This window comes from Amphiura filiformis, chromosome 19, assembly GCF_039555335.1.
Source record: "Amphiura filiformis chromosome 19, Afil_fr2py, whole genome shotgun sequence".
Lineage (NCBI taxonomy): Eukaryota > Metazoa > Echinodermata > Ophiuroidea > Amphilepidida > Amphiuridae > Amphiura > Amphiura filiformis.
Window position 1 is genome coordinate 40,262,680 of NC_092646.1, and position 13,274 is coordinate 40,275,953.

General features: G+C 37.5%; 1 protein-coding gene across 1 annotated transcript; it reads left to right on the forward strand.

The window, feature by feature from the left end:
* Positions 1–5,478: 5,478 nt before the first annotated feature.
* Positions 5,479–13,155, forward strand: LOC140140588 (uncharacterized). Its single transcript, XM_072162345.1, has 3 exons — positions 5,479–5,552; positions 11,022–12,112; positions 13,095–13,155. The coding sequence occupies exons 1-3, from the start codon at positions 5,502–5,504 to the stop codon at positions 13,153–13,155; spliced, it is 1,203 nt and encodes a 400-aa protein (XP_072018446.1). The 5' UTR covers positions 5,479–5,501.
* Positions 13,156–13,274: the final 119 nt, after the last annotated feature.

Below are 13,274 nucleotides of genomic sequence, written 5' to 3' on the forward strand. Positions count from 1 at the left end.
ATAACCTTGTCATTAATGTGAGACAGAAAGCAACGCCATTTTGGGGATATATTTGAACATTGCGAGGGAAAACATTGCGGTAAAAGTAAGTTAATCATGAAAATCGTTTAATTCTAATAATATCAACCAGTAACGGACACTTAGCCAAGACTATGTGAGAAGTTTGGGGTATGTAAAGCATTTTCTTGTTATAAAAAACAAGGAAAAAGCAGTCCAAAATTAAACAACTCGATATTTTAAAAAAGTACATTTTGAGAAGGCCTACGCTGGTTCTTTTAATTCTAGTTCAAAATCTGTTCATCACCTGCAGTCCGATTTGGTATCTACGGTTTCATAAAAGTATTGCGAACTCTTTTGGATGGTATTTTGATTTAAAAAAACGATACTGTTAAAAATATCGGTATTTATGCCAGCGACATTTCTATTATGTAAAATGCATTGAAAATTGTCGGCTAAAAAGTGCATAAATTAAAATCGCGAACAGTAATAGCAACAACAACTATCTACATTCCAAGCGGAAACGCTTTTCAAAAACATACCACCTTTTTCGGGCAATCGCTGAAACCGAAATATGAAATTCTAGGCCATCTGTAAAAAGTGCGTGAGCAGAAATGACCATGAACTTGGGTCACCGAAATAAGTGTTTATATTGGTGTCAGGCCTTTCATAGTGATACAACAATTAGCCCCCAATAATGGCTTTCATTTGAACCGTTATTTGTTAAACTGCGATTTTTACTTTTTGAGAAATCAATGAATGTATCAAAAAACTTTTCGAAAGTCGATTTAAAATGGCCTAACCCGTTAAATCTGCTTGGAGGTTTAATCTCCCTACTTCTTGTGCGAAGTCTTGGTGGTGTTGATTGTGTTGGACTGGCAGGGTTCTCCACAACTGCAGCTTCTTGATGACAATCACTGGTCACAGTCTTTTGATTTTTATGAGTGACTGGTGTATTTGACTCTTCACCAGTACTTAGTTCAGTCATTTGCTGCTCTTTAGCAGTGTAAACAATTGCTGCTCTATTGCGACGAAACACAGTTCCATCAGAAGTTTTGACAAGATATGAACGCGGTTCTTGAGAACGCTGTACAACTTGTCCATCTTGCTTTCTATCACGAAGATAAACATTATCACCTGGGTGTAATGTGGGAAGTTCTTTGCCCGATGTCGCTTATTAAAGTTCAGTTCTTGGTTTTGACGATATTTACTTTCGTTCTCACTGATTGGCTGTGGTACAGCTGGGAGCAGTTTACTGGGTAGCATGGGGAGTTGAGTTCGAAGTTTTCTGCCCATCAATAGCTCGCTTGGTGACATATGTTCATGTGTTTAAATGCCCAGGTGCGGTGCTTTATGCCATAGATGCTGGTGTAGTGTAGTGAATTATAACCTAGTCCTTGAAAGTATTAGTATTGAATTCGGTAAAAAAGAACTCCAAAAAAAATGAAAGAAAAAGTGCCCCTCTGACAAAAAATGAAAGAGAAAATCAGGAGGGCAAAGGAAAAGATCAAAATTCAGGGCCAAAATAGTGTAAAATATAAAATTTTTGACGCGCTACGCGCGCACATTGTAACAATAAAGCCATTTTTTTAGCCGGATAATGGGCGAAAATTGTGTAAAATACCATTTTTTTCACGCTACTCGCGCACATCATCCCAATAATGCCCTTTTCGGGGTGCTCGAAGACATAAAGTCTCTATGTATTGTATGATGCAACTGCAATTTTTTCGTCTGTGCCCCAAAAATTTTATGTTGCCCACCCTGACCAAGAAAGCTGGCTACGACCCTGCCAACCATTGTTTTCCCCCACCCCCTCGGCTTGCCAAAAGTCATTTGGGGTGGGCGCTTATGTTTTACCAGGTTTACCTAATTTTTTCTTAACAGGCGTTTATTAGAGACAAATTTATGTACGTTATAAAAGAGTCCCGAGACGTTCTAGTAGCTTTTCTGATGCAGAAAATGTATTGCAAGTTTACACAGGACTTCTAATCCCCAGCTATTTTACTGTATCGACGTCTATCCGTCACTTAAAGGGGCATTTCGTGATCCATAGCCTCATCCCCACTTTTCTCAAAAAAAGTTGAGATTTTTATATCACTGGAAACCTCTGGCTACATAATGTTTATGTATGTACAAAATATTTCTTGCAGATTAATTCGTTTTGCAAAGATATCGTGAAATTTGAATTTCGTTCTGGTGCACCAGAACGAAATTACAACGCATTGTCTATGGAGCAGTGTAATACACATAATCATGCATAACTCGCAAACGCAAAATCGGAATCAACTGAAATTTTGGGAATAGGCTTTTTCGTGGATATGTACTGAAAAATGTCATAAAAAGAGGATGCTATGATCACGAAATCCTCCTTTAACAGATTTTTACATTGGCACCATTTTAAAGGTCCTACAACATTTCATACTTTCTGAATCTTTAAGAAAATTTAAAATTAATTTTGACAAAATTGATTTTAAATTATTTGACTGTCCCTGTGTACATAAGTGTACACATGTGAAATAAAATGACAATAATTATGAGCCCGGAGGGAGTGAAATTTCTAAACGGCGTGTTTGAAATTTCTTGCTCCCGTCGCACGTCAGCCTGCCAAAAAATGTCGCCTCCACCCCCTCCGCGGACTGCCAAAAATATCTGTCCACCTCCTTTGCACATACCAAATTTAGGCAATTTCCAAACCTTAAAATGGTCTAGCTCAGTAGGCCCCTGTCTGCTATATGATTATGATGCGAGAGTATATTGCATAATCTGCCCTTTGAGTCTTTTAGCGTCCAGCAAGCAAAACGTTTATATATAGGGCCTATTAATATTATATTTTCGGTTTCGGTAAAAACGTTTTAATAACATTAAATGTTGGGTTTTATGAAAGTCATGAAAACGTCGCACGTCAGCCTGCCAAAAAATTTCGCCTCCACCCCCTCCGCGGACTGCCAAAAATATCTGTCCACCTCCTTTGCACATACCAAATTTAGGCAATTTCCAAACCTTAAAATGGTCTAGCTCAGTAGGCCCCTGTCTGCTATATGATTATGATGCGAGAGTATATTGCATAATCTGCCCTTTGAGTCTTTTAGCGTCCAGCAAGCAAAACGTTTATGTATAGGGCCTATTAATATTATATTTTCGGTTTCGGTAAAAACGTTTTAATAACATTAAATGTTGGGTTTTATGAAAGTCATGAAAACGTTTTAAAACGTATGAAAACACACTGCAACAAGTCCAGCATTAAGAGGTCGACCGTTCACAAACACTTGTTAGGGGGGGCTGATGCAAAAAAACACCAAATCATCGCAAAAAATTTCGCCCACCCCCTTCAGATCTAAAAAATTTCAGGGCCCCATTTTGACATGAAAATTATGGATCAACCCCATAAAAAAGCATATAAACTCAATTTTCCCAGGAAAATTCATGATCCTTTTTTTCAGGGCCCTCCTTAGGAGGGTCAACACTTTTATGGGTCCCTTTTTTGCATCAGCCCCCCCCCCAACAAGTGATTGTGAACGGTCCCTAATGTTGTCAAAGAACTATTTTGTCAGCACTGTACTTCACTTGCAAACTGTAATTTTGAATGTCATTGTTATGACTGAAACGTTTTATGGGCTACCGGTACCCTTTTTAGGCCCTATTATATGGCATGGTAGCCTCAATACCCGACATTTAAACGTTTTCTGACAACATTTGCACCACTAATAATAATAATAACCTGTGCATTTTAATTAATTAGTATTTAATTTTGTCACAAGAACCAATTTCTGCACTCAATGATAGGCCTAATTATGTTAGGCCTTTGTTATTGGGCCAAACTTGTAGGCGTAAATATGTACGATTTCCTTCAAATTTTAAATTTGTCATTAAAATTATACTCAAAATCCTGAAATAATACTTAAGTAATTAATGATCGGGAATGGTTTCTGTCTGTCCATTTTGAGCTGAAATAACGAGGTAACGTGAAAGAAACACTGCTTGTTATTTTGGCCGTTTAACACGCAGTTCTATGGGCGGACATGAAGTCATAATTTCTTGAATTAGGCCTATGACTTTATGCCGAACTTTGCTCTGTTTACCTACAAACACAACAAATTTGGCTGATTCCATTTAGGTGCAAGTTGTGACATGTGTAAACATTACAAATATGCAAAAAAAACAGGTATGAAAAAAATTAATAAATTCATATAGGCCTATTAGATCGTACATTATGACTTTAAGGAATTAACACTATATTGTTTTTGAGAGAAGAAAAGAAATGAGATATAAATGGAATAAGCCTAAAGTAAACATCTAAAAAAAAAGGAACTACCCCCCCCCCCTTAAATAATGGCCATATTCAAAAAGGGAATATTTTATTACAAATCTGTAAAATGCGTTGGAAGCAGAGTTTATTTCTGCGCATTTGGACACCACATTTTGATACGATAGCCCAGAAAACAATAAAACACCGGTCAATTTAATGTAGTGAGGTCCAGATTTGAAAGTTGCACTTACATGCAATACAAAAAACACTTAGATATTATTACACAGATTTCCTTCCATAATACCGGTACAATTTACTTTCTTCGGTTGCATTGATTTAAATGAACGCTGTGACGTCACTATTTAGTCAATTGCTACAAATGAGGTGTCAAAATATGCAGCAATGAAACCTGCTTCCAACGCATTTTACAGATTTGTAACACAATCGTCCGATTTTGAATAATGGTCATTATTTAAGGGGGGTTAGTTACTTTTTTGAGATGTTTAGTTTGTGACCGTTTCATAAAGTGTATCACTATCTTTTAGTAAATAAATGAAAGAAGAAACACAACTTTAGGCCAATGAAAGTTAATTCCGAGTTTATCGTCCCTTTTTTTTCCCAGGTTGGTGAGGTGACTTTTTCATTTTTCATTTTTCATTATTTCATCAGATTTCATTATTGACCTAAAATGCGTGTTGATTTAAAGCCACACTCGTACATGTTATTTATAAACATGTTTTTATATGGGTAGGGACTAGAAAAGTTAGAAAAGGGCCTCGTTTTGCTTCCAAGTTATGAATTTATGTGTTTTATAAACAAAAATATATGTTTCCAATTGCTAAAACTAGTGAAAAACTGATACTTTGAAAATAATGAATTATTTTGGCATTTTTGAAAATTTGACGCGGGTGTTTTTGGTTACCAAAAAGTGACGCGGGCGGGGGACGATAAACTCGGAATCGACTTTCACTCGCCTTATGTCTTTTAGTAAATAAATATATAATAAAATCTTTATTTACCCTACTCTTTTAATTTGAGGCCAATCATTTTTGTTTTGCCTTACCAAAAGAACAGCAATGTAATAATGTATAATTAAATTGTTTTGTGGTGTTTTTGATTACTATGTCTAGAGAGTGTGAAACGAAAAGGGACGAGCTCAAGTTTGGTCGAGCTGGCTGAAACCATATGCTGAAATTCTAAAAGTACCGCACAGTTGTTGCACAGAGCCGGCAGCAACAACAAAGCGATCGAGTTGAACATGTTGGAAGTCGATTACAATAATTTACACGTATCTTGTTTAGGAATCGAGGTTTGTGTTGTTATATTTACTGAATGATATCTCTAAAAGAATGATCTGGCAGTAGTCAGTTCAAATTGGCACATTTTCATAGTGTTAGGCTGGGGTGGGGGGGGCGACTGACAGAACATAGTACCATATACCAGTCATTGTGACATTTGTAAGCTTACCTAAAAAAGCGCAGTGCAGTGTGATTTAGGGGCTGTGCAATAATTATGAGCCCTAGGGGGAGGGTAAAAATGGGGGAGGGGGGGCAAGAAATTTTTGGCAAGCCGGGAAGGGGGGGGGGGGCAAGCACAATTTTTGGCACACTTTCATGGGGCGTCTTTTAAATATTTAAAACGCTAGTAAAAATGCTTAGGAAAACAGTACGGAAACGCTTAAATATGCAAAATTTCCTGCTCGATGCGCTCGCAACATGTAGATAGACCATTTAATGTTTATAAATTGCTATCCCCAAAATTTGGCATGCGCAAGGGGCCCGGGGGAAAGCGATTTTTGGCGAGCCATTTGGAAATTTTACCCCACGGGGCTCATAATTATTGCACAGCCCCTTGTAGTATGCTACACACAAGCACAACGCCTAGACGTGTATCCACAAGCCTCACCAAATCAATCACCAAATTGTGAAAGACACAATCTGATTTCAAGACAGACTCGACATCCCCCCACTTAACCTCATCAAAATGCAGATTTTGGTACTGTATGTGAAAGCTCATTATTTTCTCTTTAACATATTGAAATTAAGTGTTTCAAATCGGCACCAGATATTATATTGGCCAAAATTGTTTCCCCCTTTCGACTGTCCAACAATGTCTTGCCCCTCCCCATTTTACCCTCATTACACAGACTCTTACATGTATGAACACATGCAGACTACATGGTGAGCAAAATGAAATATGTACCAAAAATCACTTTAATACCTCCAGATTGTGTAGCACATGTAAAGCAGAATAAAAAAATAAACATGTTTCATGTCCCCTCCCGCTTCCTTTTTTGAGGTTTCCTCAAATATATATATATTTTTTTTTAAATTCAGTTATAACTTTTCAAAAAATATGTCTAGGAAGTTGGGATGCTTTCTATAGCCTTGTTAGGCTAATGAAAGTCGATTCAAAGTTTCCCGTTACCCTACTCCGCTCAAAACAAATTGCTGGCCAAATATTTCATTATTTTGAATAAATGTTGATTTCTAACAAACTTTTTAATATACAAATAAATAATTGTGTTTTTAAATATATCATAAATCTCTTTCTGTTGATTTTCAGGGATTTTCTTTGCAGTAGGAGCATGGTATATGGCTAATAATGAATTAATAATGAATACCTACTCAATTCTCTGTCCCGCACTTTTTGATCTGCTCTGATCTCATCCCGTAAAAAATATTGTGAAACTTTTGATAAAAGTTGTACAATCACCTTCATGTGGTTGTAAACTACATCTGTAAACTACAAACTGTGATTTATCACATGTATACATGGGCAACTATTGGTTTATGCCTGTAACAGATGCAATAATGAAATGGTGCAAAATAATGAATAATGAATAATGAAATGGTCACCTACACAGTCATGAAAAATTATGTAACGGGAAACTGGGAATTGACTTTCATTAGCCTTAAGATACAAGAAACATTTTAGGAAGGTTTTGTGATCATTGGAGGGGGTGTAACTCTCAGAACAACAAATAAAAAGAGGCCTCCTTTTTCCAGGCAGTATTGTATATGCTAAAACAGCTCAAAGTATGGGTATTTACACCAAGTTTGCGATAAAAAATAGAAAATAAAAAGCCCCCTCCTCCTCCCCGGATGTGAAACATGTTTTATTTTTACTTGGCCTAATGATGACAGTAATAATCTATTTCAGTCTGTTTTTAGTAGCAACAATTGGGTCAAACTATAGGAAAATATTATATAAAACCTGTGTGGTATCCAAACCATTTTCTTTTCAGAGCGGGTTGAAATGAGAAATCCTGTCTTGTCATGAGCAGGGGAGGTGCGGGGGTATTTTGATAGGGGGAGGATGATATAATTTCAAAATGTTTGCGCGAGCATTCATTCATTCATATTTATTCAGTACTCACATAAAAAATATTACAGCACATATGATAAAAAGATACTTTGTATAAATACATACAAGATGTGGTCAATTGCATGAAAAACCAGATATAGCAAAAATGTATGGATTATGGAGTAAACACCAGACGAGTACCAAGGATAGCCCAAAAGCCTCAATAAAATTGAGGCTTATTTCCATTGGGGTCCTTAAAGGAAAAAGAAATGGGGGAAACAAGCAGATCAGGCAACAGAACCAAATAAATAAATAACTCCCAAACCCAAAATATTGCACATAAAAAAAAAATAACACCCAAATTCCATATATTGCACATAAATTACGACCAAAAGGAAAAAGATCAAACCCCATCAATACCTGATGAAATATCTCTGCTCAGTTCTTATGGCTTGATCCATCAGATGTTTTTTGACGGTTTTTTTAAATTGGGTCAAATTGGTGATCTGTTTGATGGAATTTGGTAAAGAATTCCAATGTTTGATGCCACTATAAAAAAAGGTGTGACTAACATTACCGTGGTTTCTGGGAACAACAAAATTGTATGAGCTATCCCTGGTACCGTAGATAATGCAAAGATTTTGTACGGGTAAAATTGGCACTTAGATAGACCGGGGCTTTTTCATGGAAGATTTTTAAAACTTGATTCAGTTTCAACTGAAATCACCCTATCATGCACAGACAACAAACCAATTTTGTTCCGCTCTGCCTGACCAATGTGTGCATGAGGTCCCAAATCTAAAATGAACCGCACAACTTTATTTTGCATGGTTTGCAGCCGGTTGTGAGAGAGAGGAATACCATGAAGAGCATATATAATCATAATAACACATAATAAGGGCATTGCAAAGTATCTTACGAGTGGTTAAGTTTAAATTACCAGCTTGCCTATACAAGAACCTCAACCGTGCGCTCGCCTTTTTAATAATATCTTGAGCAATTGACTCCCATTCAGTGTTTCATCAAGGGTCACTCCCAAATATTTTGCAACCTTGGAGGATGTTATTTTCTGACCACCACAAGAAACAGAAAATGAATTAACTTTCCCGAGTCTTTTTTTTGTACCAAATAGCATGCACTGAATCCGTCTTTCTAAGGTGTAAAGATAGTTTGTTGTCTATAAGCAGGGACAGGCGATTTGCACTGAAAAAAAAAGTTCCGCGCAATTTGCTATTTTTTTCCGCGCAAATCGCCTGTCCCTGTCTATAAGCCACTGTCTACAGGAGTCAAGCTCTTTACCAAGTCTCTCTGCAATGTGCCCCGGATTTTTGTCAGACACTAAAAGAGCGCTGTCATCAGCGTAGAGCAGAAGCTTGCAGTCGACACTGCTGGCCATGTCATTCACATAGCAAAGAAACAAAAGGGGCCCAAGAATGCTGCCTTGCACACCGCACAAGACACCAAGGGGATTAGAGTCAACATCGTTTACATTGACAATCTGCTTCCTGTCACTAAGGTATGATGAAAACCAGTCAACAGAAGATACACCCATGGCTCTAAGTTTTTGGCATAGAATGACATGGTCAACAGTGTCGAATGCCTTCTGTAGATCAATTAAGACTAAACCGTGTAATTACCTATGGACATTTGACTCCTGATATAGTCGTTGAGATGAATTAAGCAGGTATCAGTAGAAAATGAACTCCGAAATCCCGATTGGTACCCATACAAAATATTATTTTCTCTCAAATAGGTCTCCAACTGAGAATACACAGCTTTTTCCAATAATTTTGATGTAACACATAAAATGCTCACTGGCCTATAGTTTCCAACCTCAGAGCGACTATTTTTTTTGTACAAGGGTCTTACACGAGCAAGCTTAAATTCAGTTGGTACAGTGCTAGTAGCTATCGACACATTAGGGGGTTGTCTGAGAATTTGGAAAATTTTTCAAAATGAAAGTACACAATTTAATGAAGCCATTTAAATGAAGGCTAGATATAAATCCGAAATTTTTGACTGTAACTCTACAATTGTTGTCTGTTGACTGTGCTGAAATAAAATTTCCAGTGCAGTATAGTTACAGTCCTTGCCCCTATAATATAGATGCCTTACTTGTCACCAATGGGCTATAATTTTTTGAGAAAAATGCAAAAATAGGCACAAAATTGGGCAGGGCTGTAGTAGGCCTACCCCCTTAAATAATAAAGTATAATTATTTGAGTGTATTTGCAAAGTCTAGGTTTATTAATATGCGAAGCTTAAGCCGAAACGTGGTGTGTGTGTGTTTTTTGCATTGTATATGATCATGATGATATGCCTTATATTAATTACGGTACGTAAAAATTTAAATAGGCACAATAAAAATGATATGAATAGGGGTGTGTGGAATTTGGAAAATATTTAAAAATGAAAACCGTTATTAGGGGCTTAGGTGAGGGGTGGTCGCCCCCCAATCACCGAAAGCCAAAACGGTTTACTTTGCGAGCGTATCGAGGAAAAAAAAAACAGGTTCTTTTACTTTCTTGGTCAAAAAAGTCCACAATTTTAGGGAAAAAAACACGTCCACTTTTTCAAAATCAACCCCCATAAATCCTGGCTATGCCCCTGGCCGCATTAAATGAAGCCTATTGCTGATTATTGGTACGGTACATGTTTTTGACATATTTCTGAGAAAGGTAGTATAATATATACAAACAATGTGATAAAAGTAAAAATTGTGTGTTACAGATATCAGACTGAAAGTAAACTTTATAATGATTAGATAGCTCTGGCATGACACAGACTTGCGTGTGTTGCCGTGCCAGGACAGTGGCATAGCCAAGTAGTTGGGAGAAAAGGCAGGAGAGGCCAGGTGACTTTCATGGGGGAAAATGTGCAGAAAATACAAAAACAAACAACTTAAAAACCACATCGGTCAGCATTCCACAGGGACGGGGTTATGGTTTGTTGAACTTTGCTCCTTCAACAAAATGGTAGTTTTTTTTTTTCGTTTCTATGTGTGTCTCTTTTTCCACATTGCTGGCAATAAATATCAAACAGTCATAATTGGCAGTCATATCAAATCATCCCCAAGTCAACGAGGTTCAAGAAAGTTCACTCATTGTTAATTGTTGGTTATACATACCTATACAAAATACAATGCCTGGTAACCCACCACTTGAACAGGATTTAGCCAAAGCAAACAAAAACCAGAGCTATTAAAAATTATATTGCCTTCTAAGTTAGAAGCTAATTATTTGCTTCAACAATAGGATTATTGATTGGTGTTTGACTATCAAAATGAGATAGATGTCGCGCCAGCTAGAGATGCCGATGAATACGACTTGCAGTCACAGTTTACACTGTAACCTAATTTAGGGAATTTACGGCTCATTCGTGCTGTACGGTCACATATTACTTTTTATTTTAATAGTTTATTGCAATAGGAACTCAAAACTCATATGTTTCACAATTTTCCATTACATTACAGACAATGGCAAAAAGAGTTCAAAGACGTCCACGAGAGTGGGACTACCTTATGCCCCACGTATGTCAATACTGTGGAAGGAGATTCTACAACGATGTATTCAGATATTTGTTCCATATAAGGCATCATGAATTACGGATTCGCCCTTACTGGTATGACTACAAGAGCACAGTGGTATATGTACCTATTCCCAAGATACGGAAGACAAGAAGAAGCGTACTTCGTAGAAAAATGTTGCTACAAAGAAAGAGGGAGGCGAGGCAGAGGAATGATGACAAAGCAACAATGACGTATAGGTATGAACAATCCAAACAGGTCAACAGGAAATGCCACGATGGAAAGAAAACCTCAACAAACACAAAAGAGAGTTCTAAGTTGAAAAACTTATATGACAGACAATTAAACGATCAAATCAGTGGAAAGGATCATGTTTCACGTTCTCCCCAGAGTGAACCTGTTTCCATTTCACAATCCACACAGGTCAAGAGGAAATGCCAAGATGGGAGGAAAACCTCAATGAACACAAAAGCGAGTTCTAAGCTGAAGAACTTTGATGACACACAATTAAACGATCAAATCAGTGGACAGGATCATGTTTCACGTTCTCCCCAGAGTGAACCTGTTTCCATTTCACAATCCACACAGGTCAAGAGGAAATGCCAAGATGGAAAGAAAACCTCAACAATAACAAAAGGAAGTGCCGATATTTCTAAGGTGAAGAAACAGAGTAACTCAGAATTAAAGGATCGGATCAGTGGAAAGGATCATGTGTCATGTTCCTCACAGAGTGAACCTGTTTCTATATCCAGTTGTAAGAAAGTTGTAGCCTCATCCACCTCTTTGAAATGTAAATTTTGTAACAAAGTCTTCTCACGCCCAAGTAAATTGGAAGTACATGAACATACTCACACCAAAGAGAAACCTTTTAAATGTAAAATTTGTAATAAAGGCTTCTCTCAGGGAAGTCATTTAACAACACACACATATATTCACACTAAAAAGAAGCCTTTCAAATGTAAACTTTGTGGCAACGGCTTTTCAGTTTCACATCACTTGAAGAACCATGAACGTATTCATACTGAAGAGAATCTATGGCAAGCCACATCGTTCATAAATGCGAGTTTTGCCCGCTATACTGGTCGAGGAGCCCGCTATACTGGTCGAGGAGCCCGCTATACTGGTCGAGGAGCACGCTATACTGGTCGAGCAGCACGCTATACTGGTCGAGCAGCACGCTATACTGGTCGAGCAGCACGCTATACTGGTCGAGTTTCACCACGCCGAACGGCGAGTTTCACAACGCCGAACGGCGAGTTTTTCTGACGTCGATCTAAAATACTTTAAAAACAATTTTGGTAAACTTTTTTCGGGGGTGGGTCTTTTATCTAGTTTTTTCGGTATATCTGTTATAAAATGAATCAATGTGCCCGGAAGTTTTAGCGGGGTTCTCTTGCTCTCGTTTCTGATTGGACTTAAGCCGTTAAGCCTACACAGGGCATTTAAACAAGCTGCGTCACGCAGAGTTTTAACCCAATTAACGCGATCCACGATTTGCTAGTTTGCGTAGGCCTACACGCGCATGTATTATTTGTATTGCTACTTGAACAATGTTCAGAATGTTGTATGAACGGGGTTCATTCATAGAATTTCGGGCATGATCGTTGATTTATACGAGTGTTTAAGCGATCATGCTCGAATCCTATGAATGAACCCCTAAGTCAATGTTAGTTGCAAATTCAATCAGTCAGGTTATTTATTAATGTTATTACTCATATGTATACGGGGATATGCCGCCCATGGTTTTAGTCTCAATGGGTTTTAGTCTCACATATGTTCCTACTTTATTTCCCCGGATAGTACTGCAGCATTACAAGGAAAGCCGCATTCAAAGACCACAAAAAATGTTTGGTTGTAGGCTACTTGTAGGGCCTACTCCACCGACCGATCCTAATGTGCAGGGCCGACCCATAATAGGCCTATATGTAGGCCTATTACGCCTATTTTTTTTAATCCAAAAATTAAAAGAGTCTATTTTTCTTTTCAAAAAATTTGTTTTCCTTCTTCAATAATTCAAAGCACATTCCTGACAAGCAATGACAGGAATTTAGACCATATCAGAGAGGATGCACACAATTAAGAATTAAAAATGTATATGATGATATTATATGATGTTATATAGGCCTACACTTAGAGGAATACCGGTAACTAGAAAAGAGCGGGAACATTTTTACGTTAATTTATAAGCCTAATACGAAA